Below are 22,108 nucleotides of genomic sequence, written 5' to 3'. Positions count from 1 at the left end.
AATATGCAGAGCAATTTAAATATGTAGAGTAGGGTGGGCGATTATACCGCACCACCTAAAATTGCAATAAAATTAAATCTGCAGCTCAAGATGGGCGATTGTACCGCACCATCTATAATCGCAATGAAATTAAATTTGCAATTCAAGATGGGAAATTATACCGCACCATCTTTAATTACAGTAAAATTAACATAAATAAACACTGGGTTAGTAATCAGGAACTACACCAAACAAGAAATCAAAGATATAAGTAATTGTTAAATTGAGAACAAGAAGCAGGCATGGTGCTAGCAATTCTTCGCGAGGGTACATTATGCAGGTGAGGCAGAGGAAGAAAAAGAACAAGAAAATCCTTGGAGGAAGCATATTTTTTTTCTTTTCGGTGAAGGGAGATGAGAACTAGTTAAGGTTAGAGAGTTGTGTTGATAACGTGTTATAAATAGGCAAAAGTTAGAGAGATAACCTTTACTAAGGATATGAGCGAAATAGGTGCAAAATATCACACTATAACTATAACACAAAAGGATGGCAGATAAAGAAAGGGAGTGATATTGATATTATTTCTTTGATTCTTTCTTTCGCATTGTGTTTTGATAGCACACAGAGTGTTCTATTTATAGAGCAACTCTCGTAATAACAACCATCCAAATACAATGATGACACTTTTGAAAGTATCAAATACTATTCCCAAGTCTTTATTCATTTGAGTGGGCATTCACCCACTAATCCTACAACATTTATGTTTATTTCTTTTAGTTTTAAATTTTATTTTTTCCTTTTTTTGTGATTTTTAAATTTTATTTTTTTTCAAATGACATATATAGACTATTGGATTACAATTTTTTTACAATCCCACATTCCAGGTTGTGCCACGTGGGCTCAATCCTTTTCCAGAATTTTTTAATATGAATTAAAAGGTAGATTAATGCGGACCATCGAATCTAAGAATTCCATCGGCTCGCGCTTGAACAAAAACTGAGTGCGCTTGAGTGCCGGTCTCATTGACACTTTGGTAAGCTCACTCTCCCCACTCTCACATGAAGCCCATGCACCTAACTGAAAAAGAAATTAGAATGTTGTTAGCACCATGATCCACTCAGGCAGACATGCGTACGAGAATGGCTCGTTTGCTTGGTCTTGGGGGTTGGGCCCACTAAATAGCCTCACTAATTTGGGTTCAGTGGAGCACTTTTTGTTAGGGTAAGGGGATTGAATTACTCAATTGCATGGGGATTGGGAGGGATGGAGTTGCTCTAAGAGCAACTTTACCCCTTTTAGGAGGGCAAGGGCAAGGGCAATGAAATTGCACTTACTACTCACTTTAAACAATAATTGATTTTGTGCAAGTCCACCCATTTAGGAAAAAGAACGGCAAGGGTGATTACTATTTATAAAAAAAAATGCTTTGCAAGTTTGTTCCATGAAAATAAAATGATTGTCTAATTTCAATAAATTTAGGACATTGTTGTAAAAATAAATATTGAGTTGTGGCGTGGGGAATGAATAAGATGTTTGGGTATTTATAGAAAAAAATTGAGATTTTTAGGTAATTTTAGGATTTTATTTTTATTTTTTTATGTTTGGATAAATCTTGGTCGTTAATTTCCAAAAAATTTTGAAATCAAATGTGCCAGATTGTGCCATGTGGCACACCATCGTTTTTTTTCTTTCAATTTTTAGATTGCAGAAAATGGAGTCGTTGGCTTAGTGGTGCGCACGTAGGTAGGAGCCACACCTTCTGTTGCATGACGTCACAACAGTGTCAACCCTCAGTGGGCTCAAGCCCAAGTTGACACACCCCGACCGAGGTCAAGGTATGCTGGCCGTCACGTGAGAATGGCGTAGCCATGTGCACAATGCGGAAGCGATAAAGATAGCAAACATATGAATAATTAAAAATCATATTAATAGAGTGTACTACTAGCAAGAAGCGATAGGAGTTAGTTACAACCGTAAACTCTCCTAATCAGAGCATAAAGTCTAGATGCAGTCCAGTAGGACAAGTACTAGTTATACAGTACCAGAAATGTCCTACTATTATTCCAATAGGTCAGAACTACCGACGATCCCGAGCCACCAATTGCAAGCTTACTTAAAACCTAGAGGGGCGCAAAACAGAAAACGTGAGTGGGCATAAACAAATGTTTTACAAAATCATTTCATGTATCAACATATCTAGCCCCTCGCTGTAAAACATGTATAATTTTCCTAGAATCAAGATACAATTATATATATGAATATATCAGAAAACATATCGAGTCAATTCATGCTTCACATAATCATATTCATATGTATGCCATGCCAAAATATAATAAAGTAAACAGTTTAGGTAAGAATGATTTCATGGAAATAAGATATGTTAGCCGGAACTCCTGTGGTAGTCTGTACGGCTGAATTCATAGCTCAAACTCAATCTAGCCGGAGTCACTACTATGACCTATACGGCAATATTTTGCACATAAGTCGAAACCACTACAAAGGGGTCTGTACGACAAGATTGGGTGTAATATAATTATGCTCAATTTTACTCTCTCAATGTTAGCTGTGCGATAATACGTTAGTCACCTACGAGTCGGAACCACCTATAGTGGCCTGTACGATAAGAATGTGCACCTAATTGGATCCAATGTGAGCAGATAGTGCGGGAGGTGACATAATATACAGGCATGTGCCAACTATCTTTGGCTAAATCGCAATCACCCGGGATGCAGGTTTATGAGCTCATCGTTTCTCAATCATATCTCATATAGACAATCAACATGTTCATCTCATTTATTGAATGGATGCACCTAACCTTTCGTTAGACTGCCTATGTACCCTAAACAGGGATCAAGCCGTTCGTAGTTCACCTAATCAAACATAACTTACCTGAACTTACATGTGCCTCCACAGCACCACACACATATATATATATATATATATATATATATATATATATATATATATATATATATGCAACTATGAAATGCATAACCAAAATATAAAGGCATTTGGCATATTATTTCAAAGCATAGTTTTATTTAAAACACATTTCTGGGAAATATAACAAGTATATAACTATATACTAAAAACAAAAGCCCACTCACTGATATGTCGACGGGTCGTAGCCCCCGAGTCGCCCGTGGATACGCTTGTCCTCGGGATAAGTCTCACCTATATGCGAATTAACTATAAAAACGTTATTTTAAAGCACATACGTAAAACTAGCTAATAACTTCTCATACATTGCTCAATTTGGGTATATGAATATACCACAGTGATCTACACAACTTCACGAACATCATGATATTTTTAGAAAAATTTAACTATGGTTCACGCGCCCTCACGCGCCGGGGAGGGCATGGCATCACGCACCCTCACGTGCATCACCCCTAACCTCCAGACGCCAGAATAGTGCCACCGGCGCCAGATTCTGGGCAGACCTGCAATTGCCCATTTCTCTCTCGTTTTTGCACCATTTTCTATTAAATTTTCACCCAAATGTCACAAATTTCAAGAGGAAGAAGGTTATACCTCTTTGGAGCCTCAAATCCTTCGAAAACACGTCGGGAAAATCTCACCAAAACCGGCCACCTTCGAACCTCGTGATCTCGATGTCCAAAACCTTCAAACGAAGCACTCCGAGCTTCCTTGGGACCTCACTAAGCTCACTATGAGCTTGGATTGTCCTAAAACACAACCATTCAAAAGTTCATGAATAGTGCTCAACTCGGAGCTTGAGTTTTCAACGTGAAATCGAACGAGTTCTTACCTGAAATAGGTACCTTTGAACTCGTATGGTCCTCACGAAAACAATGATACCAAATTTGGCCATGATCCGTGAAGATTTGGCTTGGTTCGACCTTGTCCATATGGAGGAGAGGGAAGAGAGAGTGAACCGAGAGGGAGAGTACGGGAGTGAGAGAGAGAAGGTGATGTGGATGTGGGTGTGTGGCCTATAATTGGTCAACAATTCAAAATACATAATATACCTAATCCTAATTGGTCCAAAACAATTAGGATTTGAAAATAGTAATCCATGCACAACACCTAGACCACATCACACAATTTTACGTCCATGGGTATTTCCTTCATTTCACACCGTCGATAAATATGAGCAAGACCTAAAAAGACTTGGAAAGAGACTCTAAGAAAAGAATTGGATTACTTGGATCTAAGAGAAGACATGACATAAAACCGAGCACAATGGCGTTCTATGATTCATATACAACTCCAATTAGTGGGACAAGGCTTTGTTGTAGCATATGAAATTCGGGTTCTTGATGTTTGAAGTTTTGGGTCTTATGGTTTGTGGGATATGCAATTTGGGTGAACTAAGGCCATCTCTAACCGAAGGGTCCAGAGGGCCAGAGGGCCGAAAATAGCCCTAAAACCGTCTCCAACCGAGGGCTAGGCCAGAGGGCTCTGGAATCTGGGAGGGCCCCACGGGATCAGAGAGGGCTGGAGGGCTGGCTATTTTTTTTTTTATAGTTTTGTTATTCCTGTCGGTTATAACCGACAGGAATACATACTATTATTTAATATACTAAATAATGGTGTATTCCTGTCGGTTATAACCGACAGGATTGTTTTAAAAAAAATTCAAATGAAACGGCTACTAGCCGTTGCATTTGATTTAATTTTTTTTTTTACATTATTATTATTATTTTTTATTTACAAATTTTTTCATATAACTTCTATTTTTTCCTATAACTTCTATTTCACAAAATTTGTTTCATATTTTTTTTTTCCTATAACTTCTATTTCACAAAATTTACTTCATATTGTTTTTTAAATTCCATTTTTTTCCTATAACTTCTATTTCACAAAATTTACTTCATATTGTTTTTTAAATTCCATTTTTTTCCTATAACTTCTATTTCACAAAATTTGTTTCATATTTTTTTAAAATTCTATTTTTTTCCTATAACTTCCTAAGCCATTATACAACATTAAATTAAATTAAGTAACATTAAACAACATTAAACAATATGAAACAACATTAAATAAAATTAACCAACATAAAAATTATACAACATGAAACTTAAACAACATTTTAGTTGTAGTTTTTAAATAATAAATTATGCTTGGTCCTATGGCCCTTTGGCCCTCGGTTGGAGACGGTTTTTTGTGATAGGGCTAAAACGAGCCCTCTGGCCCTCTGGCCCTCGGTTGGAGATGGAGGCAAATATGGCCATGTACTGTTCATTAAAATATTAATATCTTGGAGAATCTTGGAGGGCCAGAGGGCTAAAACGAGCCTTCTGGCCAGCCCTCGGTTAGAGATGGCCTAAGGATACCGATAACATCATTTTCCATTAATTAGATAAAAGTGTTCAGTTTTAATTTCTCATTGCAGTCTTTGCATCAAGCATCCAAATTTATTTGGGGGAAGTGAGAAGCTTGATGTGTCATGGGATAAGGGCCAGTATGATTCTAATGTTTTACTGGCTTATAAGGCCATCTCTAACCAAGGGCTGGCCAGAGGGCTCGTTTGAGCCCTCTAGCCCTCCAAGATTCCCCAAGATATTAATATTTTAATGAACAGTACAGGGCCATATTTGCCTCCGTCTCCAACCGAGGGCCAGAGGGCCAAAGGGCTCGTTTTAGCCCTGTCACAAAAAACCGTCTCCAACCGAGGGCCTAAGGGCCATAGGGCCAAACATAATTTATTATTTAAAAACTACAATTTAAATTCAAATCCAACGGCTAGGTGACGTCAACATGATGTCAGCTAGCCGTTGGTAGTTGACATCATGCTGACGTCAGCTAGCCGTTGGATTTGAATTTTTTTTTGCTATAAATAGGGTGGATATTGGGCTATAATTCACACAACTTTAAATTCAATCTATTTCAATTCAATCTCTTGCAATTCAATCTCTTTCAATTCAAGTTTGCAATGAATTCCAACTTTGGATCTTCATCCAATTCCAATTGGGGGTCCTCATCCAATTCCAAATTGGAAGCAAAATGGGTGCAAATGAGACGAGAAGATGAGGAGTCTAATGAAGAAGTTCAAGTAAGGCGCAACAAATAAAACATGGCAGCAGCCATGGCTGCGGCCATGGTGTGTCAGCCAACTGAGGAATAACCTCAATGGGGTGGCTCTGTTGCTGGTCGCTCTTACAAACCACGAAACAGAGCGATGGCGCATGCCAATCTGATAAACAACTACTTCAACCCCAACTCGATGTACACAGAAGAGGATTTTAGACGTCGCTTCCAGATGAGGCGTCATGTCTTCGTGCGTTTACTTCGTGATGTCCAGCAGGTCAATCCATACTTTCGACAGAAGCGGGACAGAGCAGGCCGCCCTGGTTTCTCACCTCATCAGAAGGTTACTGTTACACTCCGAATGATGGCATATGGCTCCTCAGCTGATTCGATGGATGAAACCCATGGTATGTCTGAGTCTATATGCTTTAATACTCTTAAAGAATTTTGTAACACAATTGTTCAGGTTTACAAAGACGAGTACCTCCGAGAGCCAAATCAAGAACATCTGAACTGACTCCTTCACAAAGCTGAAGACCGTGGGTTTCCGGGCATGATAGGGTCATTAGACTGCATGCATTGGGATTGGAAGAACTGTCCCACTGGATCGCAATGAGGCTTTAGTGGAAGGTCGAGAAAGCCAACTGTTGTGTTAGAGGCAGTTGCCTCATATGACACATGGATCTGGCATGCTTTCTTTGGAGTCCCTGGATCCCAAAATGACATTACAGTTCTTGAGCGTTCACCCCTCTTCAATAACTTGACGGAAGGTAAAGCACCTCAACTTGACTACTACATCAACGGCCGTGAATACAATATGGGGTATTACTTGGCATATGGCATCTACCCAAAGTGGGCGACACTTGTCCAAGCAATTCCAAACCCTAGGAATGATGCAGAAAAGTTGTTTACCTTACACCAAGAGGCATACCGGAAAGATGTTGAGAGAGCTTTCGGTATTCTACAAGCACGGTGGAAGATTATCAACGAACCGGCAAGAGGGTGGAGTCGAGAAAATTTGAACTCCATCATGATGTCTTGCATCATATTACACAATATGATAGTGGAGGATGAGCGAGATGGGTATATTGATGGAGAGTCCGATGATGACCAAGAAGATCCAAATAGGTCAAGAAGGGCTCTAGCAAAAATATATGATGGGCCTAATTTGCCTTTCAATCCAAGAACTGGTAGTATCTCTATAAATGAGTATATGAGGCGCTATAGAATGATACGTTCTCGTGCCACAAATAGGTACCTACAACAGGATCTTGTTACACATCTTTGGGCCAAAAGAAGCATGGAGTAGGCTTTTAAGTTTTATGTTGTTAAATGTTTTTAAAAATGTTGTTTAAGTTTCATGTTGTTAAATGTTTTTTTATGTTGTATAATTTGTATGTTGGTTAATGTTATTTAATGTTGTTTCATATTGTTTAATGTTGTTTCATGTTACTTAATTTAATTTAATGTTGTATAAATGACCTAGGAAGTTATAGGAAAAAAATAGAATTGAAAAAAAATATGAAACAAATTTTGTGAAATAGAAGTTATAGGAAAAAAAATGGAATTTAAAAAAATATGAAACAAATTTTGTAAAATAGAAGTTATATGAAAAAAAATATGAATCAAATTTTTTAAAATAGAAGTTATAGGAAAAAAATAGAATTTAAAAAAAATTGAAACAAATTTTGTAAAGTAGAATTGAAAAAAAATATGAAACAAAATTTGATTCATATGAAAAGGAAAAAAAAAGGGAAAAAAAGAACTTTAAATTCATAAAAAAAAAGGGCCTAAAAATACAACGGCTACTAGCCGTTATATTAAAAAACATTCAAACTATTAGTATCGGTTATAACCGACACTAATAGTAAAACTATTAAAAAAAAAGAATTTCTTTAATGTTGTCGGTTATAACCGACATCAATAGGAAAACATTAAAAAAAAAATAGCCAGCCCTCCAGCCCTCCAGCCCTCTCTGATCCAGTGGGGCCCTCCCAGATTCCAGAGCCCTCTGGCCTAGCCCTCGGTTGGAGACAGTTTTAGGGCTATTTTCGGCCCTCTGGCCCTCTGGACCCTTCGGTTAGAGATGGCCTAAGAAGACCAAGACCCGAACGGCTAGCTTAACAGTCCTTTGTAGTACGGGTTATTTTTTTCTCTCTTCTTTTTGTGTTATTATAATTGGCATTCTCAAGGATAATTTCTCACGTTCAGGTGGTGGAGGTGTAAATTTATCTCGGTTATGAGTAGGCATGGATTTGAATGAGCCTTCAAGTTCCAAATGGAGTGGCACAACTAGCATAAAGTTCAAGGTACCTCATTACATTTTCCACTTATCAGAATCCTTGTGGTATTTATCTTTTATACACTCTCTTTCCTGTTTCCAGACTATTTATATGAATTTAAATTGTGTGCTACGCAGCATGTCCGACCATTGAATTGTAATGGCCGCTCTGTGAGCCGAGATTTTGATGGGTTTCCTGTCACTTGCCGGTAATCTCGATTTTGAGAACTTAGTTTCCAAATTTGTTTGACTAATCTTTTCACATTGTAAGATGATAATCCTGCGGTGGAAGTCCCCATGACAGTATGATAGTTCAAATTGTGATCTTTAATGTGAAAGATTATATGTGAAACTAACAGGTAGTTTGTCTTGAATGCAGTTCAGTCTGCAGATAGAACATGGGATACCAGTTCTATCTCAGTGGCTAATATTCAACAAGTTTAAATTCGTTGTATCAAAGGGAGTCAAACTTGGGCCGGCATTTCTCTTGACAAGGTGATTGAGCAAGAGTGCATGTAAAATGTGGGGTGGAAGTGAGTCTGCATGAAGCATTTGACATGAATTAGATCTAATAATCTTGAATGATACCGTAATCCCATTTGGATTTGATTTCCATTTCCCTATTGAAGAAGGTTTCGTAATGTTTTGGTAATTAGATCCCAATTTAGATTAGTTTTCCTAATTAGCGAACCCTCTATCATGGCTATATGACGAGAGTTGATGTACTTGTTTACAGGAACTAGGATCCGCAACCAAGATGGAATAATATTCAGTATTCTACTACAAAGATGAGCGGGAATACTCCAGAGAGAGAGTGAGCGGAGAGCAAAACAATTGTATTCCACTCAAGGTGTTAGAGTGTGAGAATATGTAAGGGAAAAGCGTGTGGGAGAGAGAAGAAAAGAGATAAGAGTGTTTCCTTATATCCTTGTTTTCTTGTTCTTGTGCTTTCTAGTTGTTCATCGAGCCTTAAACGTAAAGGTTTGAGAAGAAATTTTATTGTTCACATTATTAATATAGTGGAGATTTGTTGTACTCAGCCGTGGGTGCAGGCGCATACCAGAATTTATCATTAACTTTTGGGTTCGAGTTAGTTTTTCTCTTTCTTAAACAATTTCACAGCAGGAACTTCATTAGTTCCACTTGGTGATTCAGAAGCACAAGCATGCGTATCTACGTGCTGTGTATAACTTATGGATAATTGAACCTTGTTGTATCTGTGATTCCCATACTTTTTCCTCAGACAGAATGACAGGTGGTTCCACTGTAGGGGACATGGCTCCTTACCAAGCATTTGCAGTTGGAGGTCTTGGCAGTGTATGAGGTTACAGTGAAGGAGCAGTGGGATCTACTATTTAGAACAAGATGGTGGAAGGTTCTGTTTTCTTGGACTTTGGAACTGATTTGGGGTCTTCTCATCATGTCCCTAGTGAGTTCAAATTTCACTTGGTTATATTTCAACTCTTTAACTTCGTTATAGGTCTTGAAATGATTGACCCATGCCATTCTTTATCCACTCGTCTTTGAGTGTTCTTGTGCGGCCTTTTAGCAGTAAGCTCCCAAAAAGCAATGCTTAGTTAGCATAACAAATGAGATGTGGTAGATACTGGAGAGCTGCGTGCCTTAGAAATTTTCTTTTTTCCACAGCAGAGTCATTGGCATAAACAACCTATTGCGAAAGGTGGCCCTCCACCCAGCATACCAAAGAGATTGGAGTAACTTATCACTTTTGAAGTCCCAGCGTAGTAACCCACCTAACCTGCATACTACCAAACTTGGGAGTAAAAAATTGATACACTTGTACAGGCGGAACTTGGTTGACGAGTCTGGTTAAGGCTCAGAGGCTTAGTTTCCAAACCTCTTGCACAATTCATGCACAACTTACTTCGTCTTTGGGTGATTATGTCACTCCTGCTAATCTCGATCACACTTATCCTTCTGTTTGTTACTACGTGGCCACATTACCATTTCCGTTATTGTAGTTCTGACCTCTTAATGTTGTTTCTTTGCCTGATTATCAAGTCAATTTAATTTGGGAGTTTGGGCTTGGATACAGCCCTCGCTTCAAATCACAGTTTGGCCATTTTGTGGTTGATTTTGCTAATTAATGCCTTTCAACAGAAAACAGTCTATTTTGGCATCAGCAACCTCGCTTCATGAATGCAACAAGACCGAAGAAGCTGAAGATTTCACACTTTTTCCGTCTTCATATCCTCTTTTCTAGCCACAGAGCAATGAGGCAGCATGTGTACCCCCATGGCATTCGTTACTGATCGAGTTTTGGCTTCTGCAGAATGTTCAAGCTACAGCTATCCAAGTTGTTCCTCTCCCCAGTTCAGGTTCTGATTATTCTTTAACACATACCGAACATTTCTTTTTTTATTCGGAAAAGGAATTTGTTTGTGCAAATATACATCACCCAGTTATAGAAGATCGTTTAATGCGTATTAATTTTCTTTGTGATCTCGTGTTATGAAAATTTGTACGGAAAGATTTCATCTGAAGAAGAGGTAATGAAGTTGTTCATTTTGATTGTACATTTCTCTAAACATTTTGGACTGGTGTCGTCCAACAAATGACTTTAATTTTCTTGTATTAATTCCGCTCACTTGTACTGAAGTGATAGAGGAACACTTACAACAACACAAACATCCACCGGAAAAGCTACCGGAATTATTAGGACATGGAAATAATGTTCACTTAACCTGCCATGGCACTCAGTCTATGTTTGTATCCTCTATGTTAATCTGGGTATATTACAGTTACCAAGTACGAGTACGGGAAAAGTCGAACAAACAAGTATGGATGCAACTTAGATGGACTCGGATAGAACAGAGTCATGCCCGAAAAGAGGGAAAACATACAGAAAGCAAGGGAGAAGAGTTCAAATTTCAAGTCTAGAGAAACCTCTATCAGTCCTTAGACAAACTGCACAAGTTGTAAGTACGACTGTTTAACTTTGACAGTAATTTTTTAACTGCAACGCTAAGCTCATCCGATGTATATCAATTGCATCGATAACAAGTTCATGAAAATATATAACTTACAAAAATCTTACAATGGAAATAATTACATGTCCAACATCTGTAGAAATATAGGTAAATCGCAAAAAAAAGAACAGAGAGCAACCAAGAGGACACGCAGAAGCAGCAAAGATTAAGGATGACCAAATTGCACATCATTACGCATGAACACGATACTTTGACACTTTGGAGTAGAGTTTTAAAAGAAGTTGTTATACTGGCTGGTGAGAGAATCTCTGAGATTGGAGTACAAGCCATAGAGAGAATACTGCCGAAGGTTCTCCACCTCATACCATGAATTGAGAACCGAGAGATGCTTATCTGTACCAGAAAAGGCCAGTTGTATCCCGAGACTGCAATCTACAGAACCCCCTCGGTTTTTACAGCCTGATGTTTTGATGGCACAGTCTTGTTTGTTAAGACAAACAAAATTGGAGTTTCCTGTGCATTTAGCACACCCATCTCTCTTCCAATACAAGTTTTGCAGCCTACCCTTTTGAAACTCGAGTACCTTCATCAAATCCCATATGTTGGAATAGAGAATTTACAAATGGAAAATCGCTTACCGAATATCAACTCATTCAAAGTGACACATACTCACCAACGTAAAACTTGTCACTATGTATGTGCTGTTTCCAACAAACGCAGGGAGAGACCTTGCAGCATATTTTCGTCCAGCAAACGCCACCATGTACCCACCATATGAATCCTAGAAAGCTCATAAGGGCATACAATTTAGTGATCTGATCCATTCACGATATAAACACATGACAGGAAAGACAATACAAAGTTAAGAAAACCAACAGGTCAACATACACAGCCAAACAACACCACAGATGTAATTACGTTTAGCTTCCTATATTTTATAGGGATAATTTATTTCCAGGTTTCCCATGACAGCAAATGATTTGTTTTCCACATTCTTATAACCTTTTTCAAACTTAATTGTATCATGAGGAGAAGGACTCCAATGTCCAACCAAGACTTTATTTCATGCGGGATTGCCAACAGTAGAAGAGTTGGTTTCCTCCACCCCGGCGTTTGATGAAGTTCAGAAACTCATTTCTCGGTAGCAGGGAAGCTGGAGTTGATCATAAATGTATTTTACATCTCCACTTCCAAATATACCAACAAATGGTGGCAAAATAACTGCTCAAGCTGACAAGCCTATAATAAATGCCCTTGAGCTTTAGATTATTCCTGTGCCGATCTTCACAACCAACATTAAGAGACCTTCAGATGTAATAGGGCGCGTGGTATTTAGATGTTCTGTAGTAAAGGAAAGCCCGCACCATATTCTATCTGAAGGTCTACCCTATCAAAATCCATGAAGAAATATTAATCTTTCAATGGAATTTCTAAGTCATAGGTTATCATTTTTGTTTGTGATCTACCAGAAATCACTCTTCAAAGTTATGTTGAGTTTTAGAATGTCATTGCACTATCATACCTACGATTGAAACAATCAATAAGACAGTTGCTCGGTTAAATGTTTCCAAAGTATCCCAAGTACTCTGTATTCTCTTTTATTTTCCTTAACCATGCTATTGATTTTCTTTACCGAACTTACTAGGTACTCCATACTATTCATGAGTTATGATCGTACGTTAGATAGAGCCTCCGATCATGCAAATTTCTCCCCAGTGAAAGCATTACATATCATGGATAAGTAGAACAGTTCCCAAAAAAATTAAGATTTTTTTTTCTGTTTCGTACAACAGCTAGAATGAAGCTAATAGTTTTAGCGTTCTAACACTAAAAAATCAAATGAAAGGAAAAAACTATCAGAAAATCGAAATGGAAGGAAAAAAAAAAAAAAACCAATCTCCTGTATCTTAATAGCTCATACTAACACATCTGTATCTAAACGAACCCCAAACAATTTCAACATAAATGCAACACGAGTAATTTTTATCTCTCAAGCAAAGATAATGGCAAACAATCGAAAGCAATTCAATTTTTTGACCCTTTCCCCTCAAACAAAGCCAGCTAACCAAATGCACACCAAACATAATATGGTAAAACAAAAATTCTTCACTGAACATGATGTGGAAGAAGACAAAAGACTCGAGGATCCGTGTAGGCTTAAACGAATGCAGCATCATTCCTTTTCACTAACTACTTCAGGATTCTTGCTAACTTGACATCCCCAGATTATGCAACTCTCACTTTAAGATTTATACACTTCAATTTTCACTTTTTAAAGATGACAGATTCTATTGCTAACTAATCCCTACAACGCCGGCTAAAATCGTCACAAAAGGGTTAAAGTCCAAGTTGGTTGATGGATAATCACATGAATATTACACGGTCCAAAGAATCAAGAGTATCAGCGATTAGTAATCAAACAGTCACATCACAATCCAGCTCAAAAACTGTAACAGAGAGTAAAAGGGTAGAAGAAGATGGTAAAAGATAAGAGTTTAGATTACCGGTTGGAAAGAAGAGGTGTTGATAGTGAGGAGGGAGATCTCATCGACTTTGGGTCTAAAGAGCGCGAGCTGCGAGTTGGAGGAGGACAGCGAGAGGCGGCGGTCGCAGGGGGAGAGCTGATGCGACTGGTTCCCGTTTAGGGAGAAGGAGGTCTTGGACGAGAATGCGATCCCGAATGTAAAGCCGTCGGACCTCTGAATCTTGGTGTCTGTGCATGGGTTGTACACGCTGTTTGTGTTAGATGCTCCCACATTCACCACAGTTGACGCCATCGGCAGGAGGAGGAGCAGCAGCATCGCCGCCGCCATTGTTGCCGGCGGTGATTGCATTTAGGGTGGTAGTAAGGTAATGGGATGGATGATATTTGGTGGTGGTCAGTGGGTGGTGGTGGTTGAAGCTCAGAGGCCAGCTAAGGAAATGTAGGGTGTTGGCTGGATGCGGAGGGTGTCAGCTTGCTTTCTGTATTTGTGAAGGCTTTTGCCTCCAAAGACCAAAGCTCTGCGGCGAGGTTTAAATTTTAATTTCATTTTTTTTTTTTTTAATATATATATATATATATATATATATATATTGGGCAAAAGACTGTTTACTACCCTCATGTTTCATGGTTTTCAACATTTAGTACATCAATTTTTTTTCGTCTCAGAGTCATACCTAAAGTGTAAATTTTAGAACAATCTCATACATCCGTTAGTCAAACTGTTAAGTCAGCTGTTAACTGTGACGTGGCACCCATGTGGCCAATGACTTGGCGCCACGTATCATCCAAGTGGAAATTTTTAAAAAAATTTATAAAATAATATATATATATATATATTATAAAATAAAAAAAATAAAAAAAAATAAAAAAAAACCGAATCTGGGCAGATTCGGAAGAAGAAGAAGAAGAAGAAGAAGGAGGAGAAGGAAGAAGGAGAAGGAAGAAGAAGGAGGAAGAAGAAGAAAAAAAAAAGGAAAAAAACTGGGCAGATTTGAAGAAGAAGAAGAAGAAGAAGGAGGAGAAGGAAGAAGGAGGAAGAAGAAAAAAAAAAACTGGGCAGATTCGAAGAAGAAGAAGAAGAAGGAGAAGGAAGAAGGAGGAAGAAGAAGGAAGGAGGAAGAAGAAAAAAAAAACTGGACAGATTCGAAGAAGAAGGAGGAAGAAGAAGGAAGAAGAAGAAGGAAGGAGGAAGAAGAAAAAAAAAAACTGGGCAGATTCGAAGGAGAAGAAGAAGGAGGAAGAAGAAAAAAAAAATTGGGCAGATTCGAAGAGGAAGAAGAAGGAAGAAGAAGAAGAAGGATAAGGAAGAAGGAAGAAGAAGGATAAGGAAGAAGGAAGAAGAAAAAAAAACTGGGCATATTCAAAGAAGAAGAAGAAGAAGAAGAAGAAGGAGAAGGAATGAGGAAGAAGGAGGAAGGAGAAGGAAGGAGGAAGAAGGAGGAAGAAGAAAAAAAAAAACTGGGTAGATTCGAAGAAGAAGAAGAAGAAGAAGAAGAAGAAGAAGAAGAAGAAGAACGAAGAAGAAGAAAGAGGAAGAAGAAGAAGGAGGAAGAAGAAAAAAAAAATGGGCAGATTCGGAAGAAGGAGAAGGAAGAAGGAAGAAGAAGAAGAAGAAGGAAGAAGGAAGAAGAAAGAGAAAAAAAAAAAAAAACGAATCTGCTACCCAGATTCAGTCAGAGGAAGAAGAAGGAAGAAGAAGAAGAAGGAAAAGGAATGAAGAAGGAAAAAAAAAAAAAAAACGTTTTTTTTTAAATTTATTTATTTATTATTTTATAATATATATATTTTATATTTTTTTTTAAATTTCCACGTGGATGACACGTGGCGCCCAGTCATTGTCCATATGGGCGCCACATCACTGTTAACGGCAGACTTAACAGTTTGACTAACGGATGTATGAGACTGTCCCAAAATTTATACTTTAGGTATGACTCTGGGACGAAAAAAACTTGATGTACTAAATGTTGAAAACCACAAAACATAAGGGTAGTAAACAGTCTTTTGCCCATATATATATATGTGTGTGTGTGTGTGTGTTAGATGTTAGATTAAAGACCTGTAAGAACCGGCCAATTTCAAACTGATCGGGTTAGGTCTGATTTTAATTTTAATTTTCATTACCCAGCATTATCCGCCCTGTTTCATTTTCAAACAGATTTGGTTTGGTTCCTCCAATTTTGGGCCTAGCCCTTTCCCACCCCTAATTATGACCAAGGTATAAAATATCAATAATATCGAAAATATCGGTAGTCCAAAAATACGGAAATTTCAATGAAAATATCAAGATATTATCGATATTGATAAAAATTGAATAAAAACCACGGAAATTGTAAGAAAAACTTAGAATTTTTTATTGAAACTTTGCAGGATGTTTATTTAGTAAATTATCTATTAGTTTATCACAAAAAATTGTAAGGAAATGCATTGCATGATGGATTTAATTGATTTAAGTTGATTATATAGCGAGTTGGCAAACATTGTGAGTGTAGAAAATATGTAGTAATTAATGAAAGAAGTTTAAACACACCATAATCATTTATGTATAATGAATTAGATGAATTAGTACAATCTTTTACACTTTATACATTGCATGGTAAGATACATGAGTGACTTAGTACCACATAGAGTTCCTGTGAGGTTCAAAATTTTCACTATCTTCATCATCTCTATGTGTAGAGTAAGTGTATTTTAGCATATTTTCACAAAAACATAAGTGATATGGTGGTCAAGGTGTTGAAGGAGTAAAATGGGAGGGGTTCGAATCCCCTTGGTGTTTTTTTAAATATAGAAATTTATCCTAGATAAAAAATATTAGCTTGCAAGCCTTGCAGACATCTTAATGACCATATAAATGTCACAGGCTGAATATGTAATCACAAACATATCTGTAACGAGTTGGATAAGGCCCAGGTGTATTGAGATTTTTCAGCATTTTTCAAGTATTTTTGGGTTTGATGGAAACCCAGCAAAATAATAAGCCTTATTAACTTAATAATAAACCCCAAAAACAATAACACAGCTACTCTAACCTTTTACTCTTTCCTTCCATTCTTCCATCTGCTCACTCACACACACACACACACTCTCTCTCTCTCTCATCTCTTTCTTCTTTTCTATAAAGTCATTCCCAATCTTCTTTCACTCCTCAAACACCTGTAACATCTCACTCCTTCCTTTCATACAAGGGTCCAGTAGCAGTAGTTCAGTGCCTTAGTTCCTTTATTTTATCTCTTATTTTTTCCTCAAAGATCCAATCTTTGAGCTCCAGATCACCTTTTTCTGCTCTAAAACTCACACAATTAGCAAAAGCTCATCTTTTAGTTACTCTGGCAGCTCAAAATCCACAAAAAATGGAGCTGGGTTTTCTCGCCCTGCTCATCCTCTGCCTCTCAGTTTCCATTTCCAATAAGTTTCTTCCCCAAAATCTCAAAAATGGTGACATGGGTTTTGTTCATTTGGTATTTTTCTCTGACCCCTTTTGATTTTTTCAGGTGCAGAGCTCGCCTCCAAGGTGGGTGTGAACTACGGCCAGCTGGGCAACAACCTCCCGCCACTGTCGCAGTCAGTGAAGCTCGTCCAGTCTCTCAAGGCCAAGTGAGTCAAGCTCTAGGACGCCAACCCCAAAATCCTCACCGCCCTCCGTAACACCGACCTCCAGGTTTCCATCATGGTCCCCAACGAGCTCATCAACAACATCTCCTCCAATCAGACGCTCGCCGACCATTGGGTCCACACCAATGTCGTCCCCTTTTACCCGGAGACTCTGATGTGGTACCTCCTCGTTGGAAACGAAATCCTCAGCCAACCCGATAAAAAAAATCTAGTATAATCTCGATATTATCGACGAAATATCTCGATATTATCGATAATATCGTGATATATTGACTATAATTAAGTGGATACTCGTGAAAATATCGTTCTCTCACAGAAACGATATTATCGGCGAAATATCGATATTTTGGTCCATGATTATGACCAAGGTTTTAAAAAGCGTTAGGCGCTAGTCGGGCGGCGGACTGAGACTTAGCGCTTAGGCAGCTAGGCGGATTATGCAGATTTAATTAAATTTGTTATATAACATATTAATACGGGTCTCCTTACACTCTTGAGAATTTAGGATAGTTAAAACTTAAGTGACACACCCTGACTCGGAATGTCCACTAGGATTTCGAATTGAGCTATGCTGGCCGACACTTGGAAGGTGACGAAGCCATAAAGTGTAGTGATGTGGAAAATATGAATAAATTTAAACTTAAAAGTGCCTAAACATAAGAGTGTGCTGGTGAGCGGTTATGAACTCATTTCACACGTGATGACAGAGCATAAATAAAGTACAGTAAGGTAGGATAAGAATTATACCATTATAGGTAGTATATTAAGATTTGCCAAGAATCCTCATCGATACGAAAGCTCAGCTATTAAAACCTGGAGGGGCAAAAAAACAAGGTGAGTGGGCCTGAAAAATAAAGTTTTAATAAAAACCTTTTGAAAATGTTATAACCCCTTGCCGGAAAACATGTATAGTTTCCAAAATATACATACTACGTATAGTATGAAATTACTTACCGTAGCTTACAAAATATCAAGATAATAATACGGCACAATATCCTGTACGTAAACACATCATATTCGTAGTCACATAATTTCACATAGGCAATATAATATAACGAGTGCTCATCGACACATTCTGACACACGAGTTAATGTAGAAGTATTCTGACATGAACATGACTAGGTGTAATAATGAAATACGTTCTAATGAAGACTAGTGTTATTCGCGGTCACATACAAGTCGGCATTACCTATTTCAACTTGTATGATGGGACTGGCACCTACTAGGATCCAAGGCAATCGTGCGGTGCGGATGTGAACATACACCTAAAAGACTGGCCCTGGCGCCGAGCGAGCACTAACACTGGGTGCAGTAAATGATGAGCATAAAACATAAATATAGTCATGCCATAGTGGTTCGATAATTCTAATCAACATAATATCATTCATAGCCATAGGTATAATCATAGCATCAATAAACATACACATACCTGTGCATCCCGTAGGATATAGCATATTTAGTAATTTCCATCAACATGCTAAAACTTATAAGCATTCTGCTAAACTAGGCGTTTTGTAGGGAGCTCTTTATGACATGCATAAATAGAAACTAACAATTATATATATATATATATATATATATATATATATAGACACACACACACACTATAAAAAGGAAAAGACCCACTCAACTGAAGGTCGCGCTACAACTTCCTAGCACGAATATTGAGGCGTCACGAACGATCGTCACCTAGAACAAATATCAAATCACATCTCAGAATTCTTATCTATAGAGCATGTAACTTACATAAAACACATCCCCAAGGACGTTCTAGAGTGATTTGTAACCTATTGAACAAAAGTCAACCCTCGGTCGAAGGTCGACGATAGGGTCCACAACCCTACATAACTTGATCCAAAAAATCTGCACCTCAAATTTCTGATCCATAACTTCCCAAGGGTTTCAATAAGCTTCTAGAACAACATTTAAAGTTTCGAAACGATCCAACGGTCGGATCTCCGTCAATCGCTAAAATTAAGTGGTGGCTGACGTTTAGATTTACAAACTTAGAAAATCCATCCGGGAAGATCCATATGTCAGATTCCCGATCTATCAATTCCTAACATCCTTAAATATTATGTACTATTACGTATTAAAGTTTGGTGATGATCCAATGGTCGGATCATCGAGTCATATAATAACCAAGTGATGGCCCTTGGCGGAAATAAAACCAAACAACGGAATGTCGTCAATCGGATGTCTAATATGGAATCATGGCACTCATTTTAGCCTAGGGAGGTCAAGTGGTGTCACTGCCCAAGCGTCGCCTCCCCGTGCCACTGCACGCAGTGGCCGGCCACCCCGACTAGTTGAAAAATTCAACTATTTCCAAACACTACCAAATTTCACAGAAATGAAGATCTCAATGAGTAGAGCAAGTTTTATACCTATGGCCAAGTCCAATTTGGCCAGGAAAAACTCCAATTTGTCTCAAACCTGCCGGAAACCCTAAAACTGGTGGCCTTCGATTCGGCTTCTCCGGTGCTCCGCCACCTCCAAGGTTGTTTAGGGTTTGTTCCTGGGCTCAAGGAGAGTCTAATAGGGGTGGTGGTTGATGGAGTTTGTTTCAGAAATGGCAAATCACCGTCGTGGGTGCTCTCAAAGTTGTTAGTGAGAAATCACAAAACCTAGGCTTAAAATCCACCAATTAATGGATGAAAATGGAAGAGGGGAGGTCGTGGGATGGTTTCCAGGTGGTGGCTTGGGTTAATTTGCTGGAAATTGGCCGGGAAACCATTGGTTTCTATGGTTCCTACCAGTCAGGTCGCACGGGTCAAGGGAGACTTAGTTTGGGTTCCTCATGTTCTTCTTCTCTCCTTTCCCTCATGCTCTTCTTCCTGATTCGTTCCTCACTTTCCTCTCTCCTCCTCATTGGCCTCCCATTCGCCTCATTTCTCTCATTTCACCCTTCTCTTTTCCAATTGAGCAGCAGTTCTCTTTTTCCTCTTTCATTTTCTTATTTCCTTCTCTCATCCGTCCTTCTCCCTCAACTAATATTAAATAATAATGTAATAACAAAATAATGTTAAAATAATAGGGGTGTGCTATCCACACACCCCATTTTACTTCTCACACACCCCTTGATGTTTGTTGATCTTCTTCAATTCATCCGATCTGACGGCCGAAAATTTAAAAGGTGTGTGAGAAGTAAAATAGGGTGTGTGGATATCATACCTCAAATAATAATATAATAATTATAAGAAATATATAAAATAATAAATTGTAATCTTTACAAAAGTACTTTTTGGATTTGTAGTTCCGTAAAACCCCTATTGTAACTCTGGTTTCGATTTAGATTACGCTCATGTGATTGTCCCGTTGAGAACTTCGAGAGTACGGTAAAATAGTAGTTCATACGCGTCATGAACTAAAGGTCAACAAAAGTCAATAATCTCGCCTCTAGGGCATTTTCGTCAATTCACGCTTTCAAAAATTAATAAAACCGTAAAAGTAGGGACGGGTTGTCACATTAAGCCATATTGCCATCATCACTAAAAAATGGAGTAAAAAAATAAGAAAATGAAAAATCAAATTTGAAAATTCACTAATTAAGTAGGTTATTTAGAACAATCTTTAACTTAATTAAAAAAAATTAAAAACAATGGAACCGCCTAAACCCCACCTAGCCCGCCTAGCCCCTACCAAAATTTTCTCAATATTTCGGTCTAGATTGCGTTGATCCGCCACTGCCTACCACTTAGGCGCCACCAAGGCCGTTTTGTAGAGCACTAAATTATGACCACGCATGATACTTGTGATCACAGGCATGTTAAAGAGAAAATTTATATCACAAATTTATGATCCCGTTGTTTTAAATAGTGGACAAACTTTGAAAAGATACAAATGGCGATGAAAGAGTTTGAGGTATGAGGGGTAAAATGTATACCTATGGTTTTCAAGGGAACAAGTGTGTAACAAGATGGGTTGAAGCATTCTTGTGGAGGAAATTGTTTGTCGGTATGCAAAGTACGCAAAGATTGGAGGCAATAAACACTTTTATGAATCGTTATCTCAAATTCAAATAGCAGAAACTTCTTTTTGAGATAACAATTCATAAAAGCGTTCATTCCCTCCAATCGTTGCGCACTTTGCATCCCAGCAAGAACGTTCTCCTACAAGAATGCCTCAACTTATCTTGTTTGTTTATTGTATGTTTTTTCTACTCACTTGTTCCCTCGAAAACCATAAATATCCAGCATTTTACCCCATCATTTCTCAAACTCTTTCACCATCACGTGGTTTTTTTGAAGTTCGTCTACTCTTTAAAACAATCAAGATCACGAATGTGTGACATAATATTCCTCCTAACATGCCATATATAGAGCATGTGATCACAAGCAAGGTTCTAAAAGACGTTAGGCGATAGTAAATTTATTATATATTTTGTAAATAAGTGCATATTTATCGATACAAATTTCCGCCGTCTTCAGTCTTGACGAAAATGTAGGTCAACGGATCTCCGATGCCTAAGTTAGTTTCTCTAAGAGAGTACAGTGTTTAGGGCTTTTTTAGGGTTGCAAAAGCTCTGAAAATTTGGTAGAATATGGGGGTATTTATAAGGATAGGGCTGGCTATAGTGTTTAATGGGGAGATATTCTCTAAATATTCCCCAGATATTAAATAGGAAATAATATATTGAGATAATGGTGTAATTATCCCTAATTTATTTAAATTAGGATTACTTACTTGATTGGAGTCAATCTTCAAATAGGAAAGTATTAAAGATAGGATTTGGGTAATTAATCCTTATCTTTAATTTCTTGCCAAGGGAAAGTGAGCTGTGGACAGTCGTATTCAGCTGCTGAG

The 22,108-nt window shown here is 38.0% G+C and overlaps 2 protein-coding genes and 1 long non-coding RNA gene across 9 annotated transcripts in view; 2 read left to right on the top strand and 1 right to left on the bottom strand.

Annotated features, from left to right (window-relative positions):
• Window positions 1-19,014, top strand: part of LOC126615130 (uncharacterized) — a 61,690-nt gene extending 42,676 nt beyond the window's left edge. Inside the window, exon 3 of the long non-coding RNA XR_007620658.1 lies at window positions 18,996-19,014. This is a non-coding gene — a long non-coding RNA (uncharacterized LOC126615130). The remainder of the gene's footprint in view (window positions 1-18,995) is intronic.
• On the top strand, window positions 8,066-11,257 carry LOC126615129 (outer envelope protein 39, chloroplastic-like). Of its 7 annotated transcripts, XR_007620654.1 has the most exons (5): window positions 8,159-8,282; window positions 8,393-8,463; window positions 9,498-9,683; window positions 10,376-10,593; window positions 11,017-11,257. XR_007620654.1 is itself a non-coding variant. In XM_050282882.1 (4 exons), the coding sequence occupies exons 1-4, from the start codon at window positions 8,223-8,225 to the stop codon at window positions 8,995-8,997; spliced, it is 249 nt and encodes an 82-aa protein (XP_050138839.1). In that variant the 5' UTR covers window positions 8,159-8,222; the 3' UTR covers window positions 8,998-9,293. The 7 variants fall into 7 exon arrangements, 1 of the variants encoding a protein (XP_050138839.1); XR_007620656.1 differs by lacking the exon at window positions 11,017-11,257 and having other exon boundaries at window positions 10,383-10,791; XR_007620652.1 differs by lacking the exon at window positions 11,017-11,257 and having other exon boundaries at window positions 10,376-10,791.
• LOC126615128 (uncharacterized) lies at window positions 11,338-14,218 on the bottom strand. Its single transcript, XM_050282881.1, has 3 exons — window positions 13,710-14,218; window positions 11,879-11,986; window positions 11,338-11,788 (listed from the first exon to the last, which is right to left on the bottom strand). The coding sequence occupies exons 1-3, from the start codon at window positions 14,037-14,039 to the stop codon at window positions 11,477-11,479; spliced, it is 750 nt and encodes a 249-aa protein (XP_050138838.1). The 5' UTR covers window positions 14,040-14,218; the 3' UTR covers window positions 11,338-11,476.
• Window positions 19,015-22,108: the final 3,094 nt, after the last annotated feature.

This window comes from Malus sylvestris, chromosome 3 (assembly GCF_916048215.2).
Source record: "Malus sylvestris chromosome 3, drMalSylv7.2, whole genome shotgun sequence".
NCBI lineage: Eukaryota > Viridiplantae > Streptophyta > Magnoliopsida > Rosales > Rosaceae > Malus > Malus sylvestris.
This window is presented reverse-complemented; position numbering and strand designations above follow the sequence as displayed.

Excerpts from the sequence above, each read along its gene's own strand:
- LOC126615129 (XM_050282882.1), top strand. The coding sequence starts at position 8,223 with ATGGATTTGAATGAGCCTTCAAGTTCCAAATGGAGTGGCACAACTAGC. Across the intron at positions 8,283-8,392 it reads CAACTAGCATAAAGTTCAAG|CATGTCCGACCATTGAATTG; the intron begins GTACCTCATTAC and ends TGTGCTACGCAG. Across the intron at positions 8,464-8,638 it reads GGGTTTCCTGTCACTTGCCG|TCTGCAGATAGAACATGGGA; the intron begins GTAATCTCGATT and ends AATGCAGTTCAG.
- LOC126615128 (XM_050282881.1), bottom strand. The coding sequence starts at position 14,039 with ATGCAATCACCGCCGGCAACAATGGCGGCGGCGATGCTGCTGCTCCTC. Across the intron at positions 11,987-13,709 it reads ACACCTCTTCTTTCCAACCG|GATTCATATGGTGGGTACAT; the intron begins GTAATCTAAACT and ends TGAGCTTTCTAG. Across the intron at positions 11,789-11,878 it reads TAGTGACAAGTTTTACGTTG|GTACTCGAGTTTCAAAAGGG; the intron begins GTGAGTATGTGT and ends GATTTGATGAAG.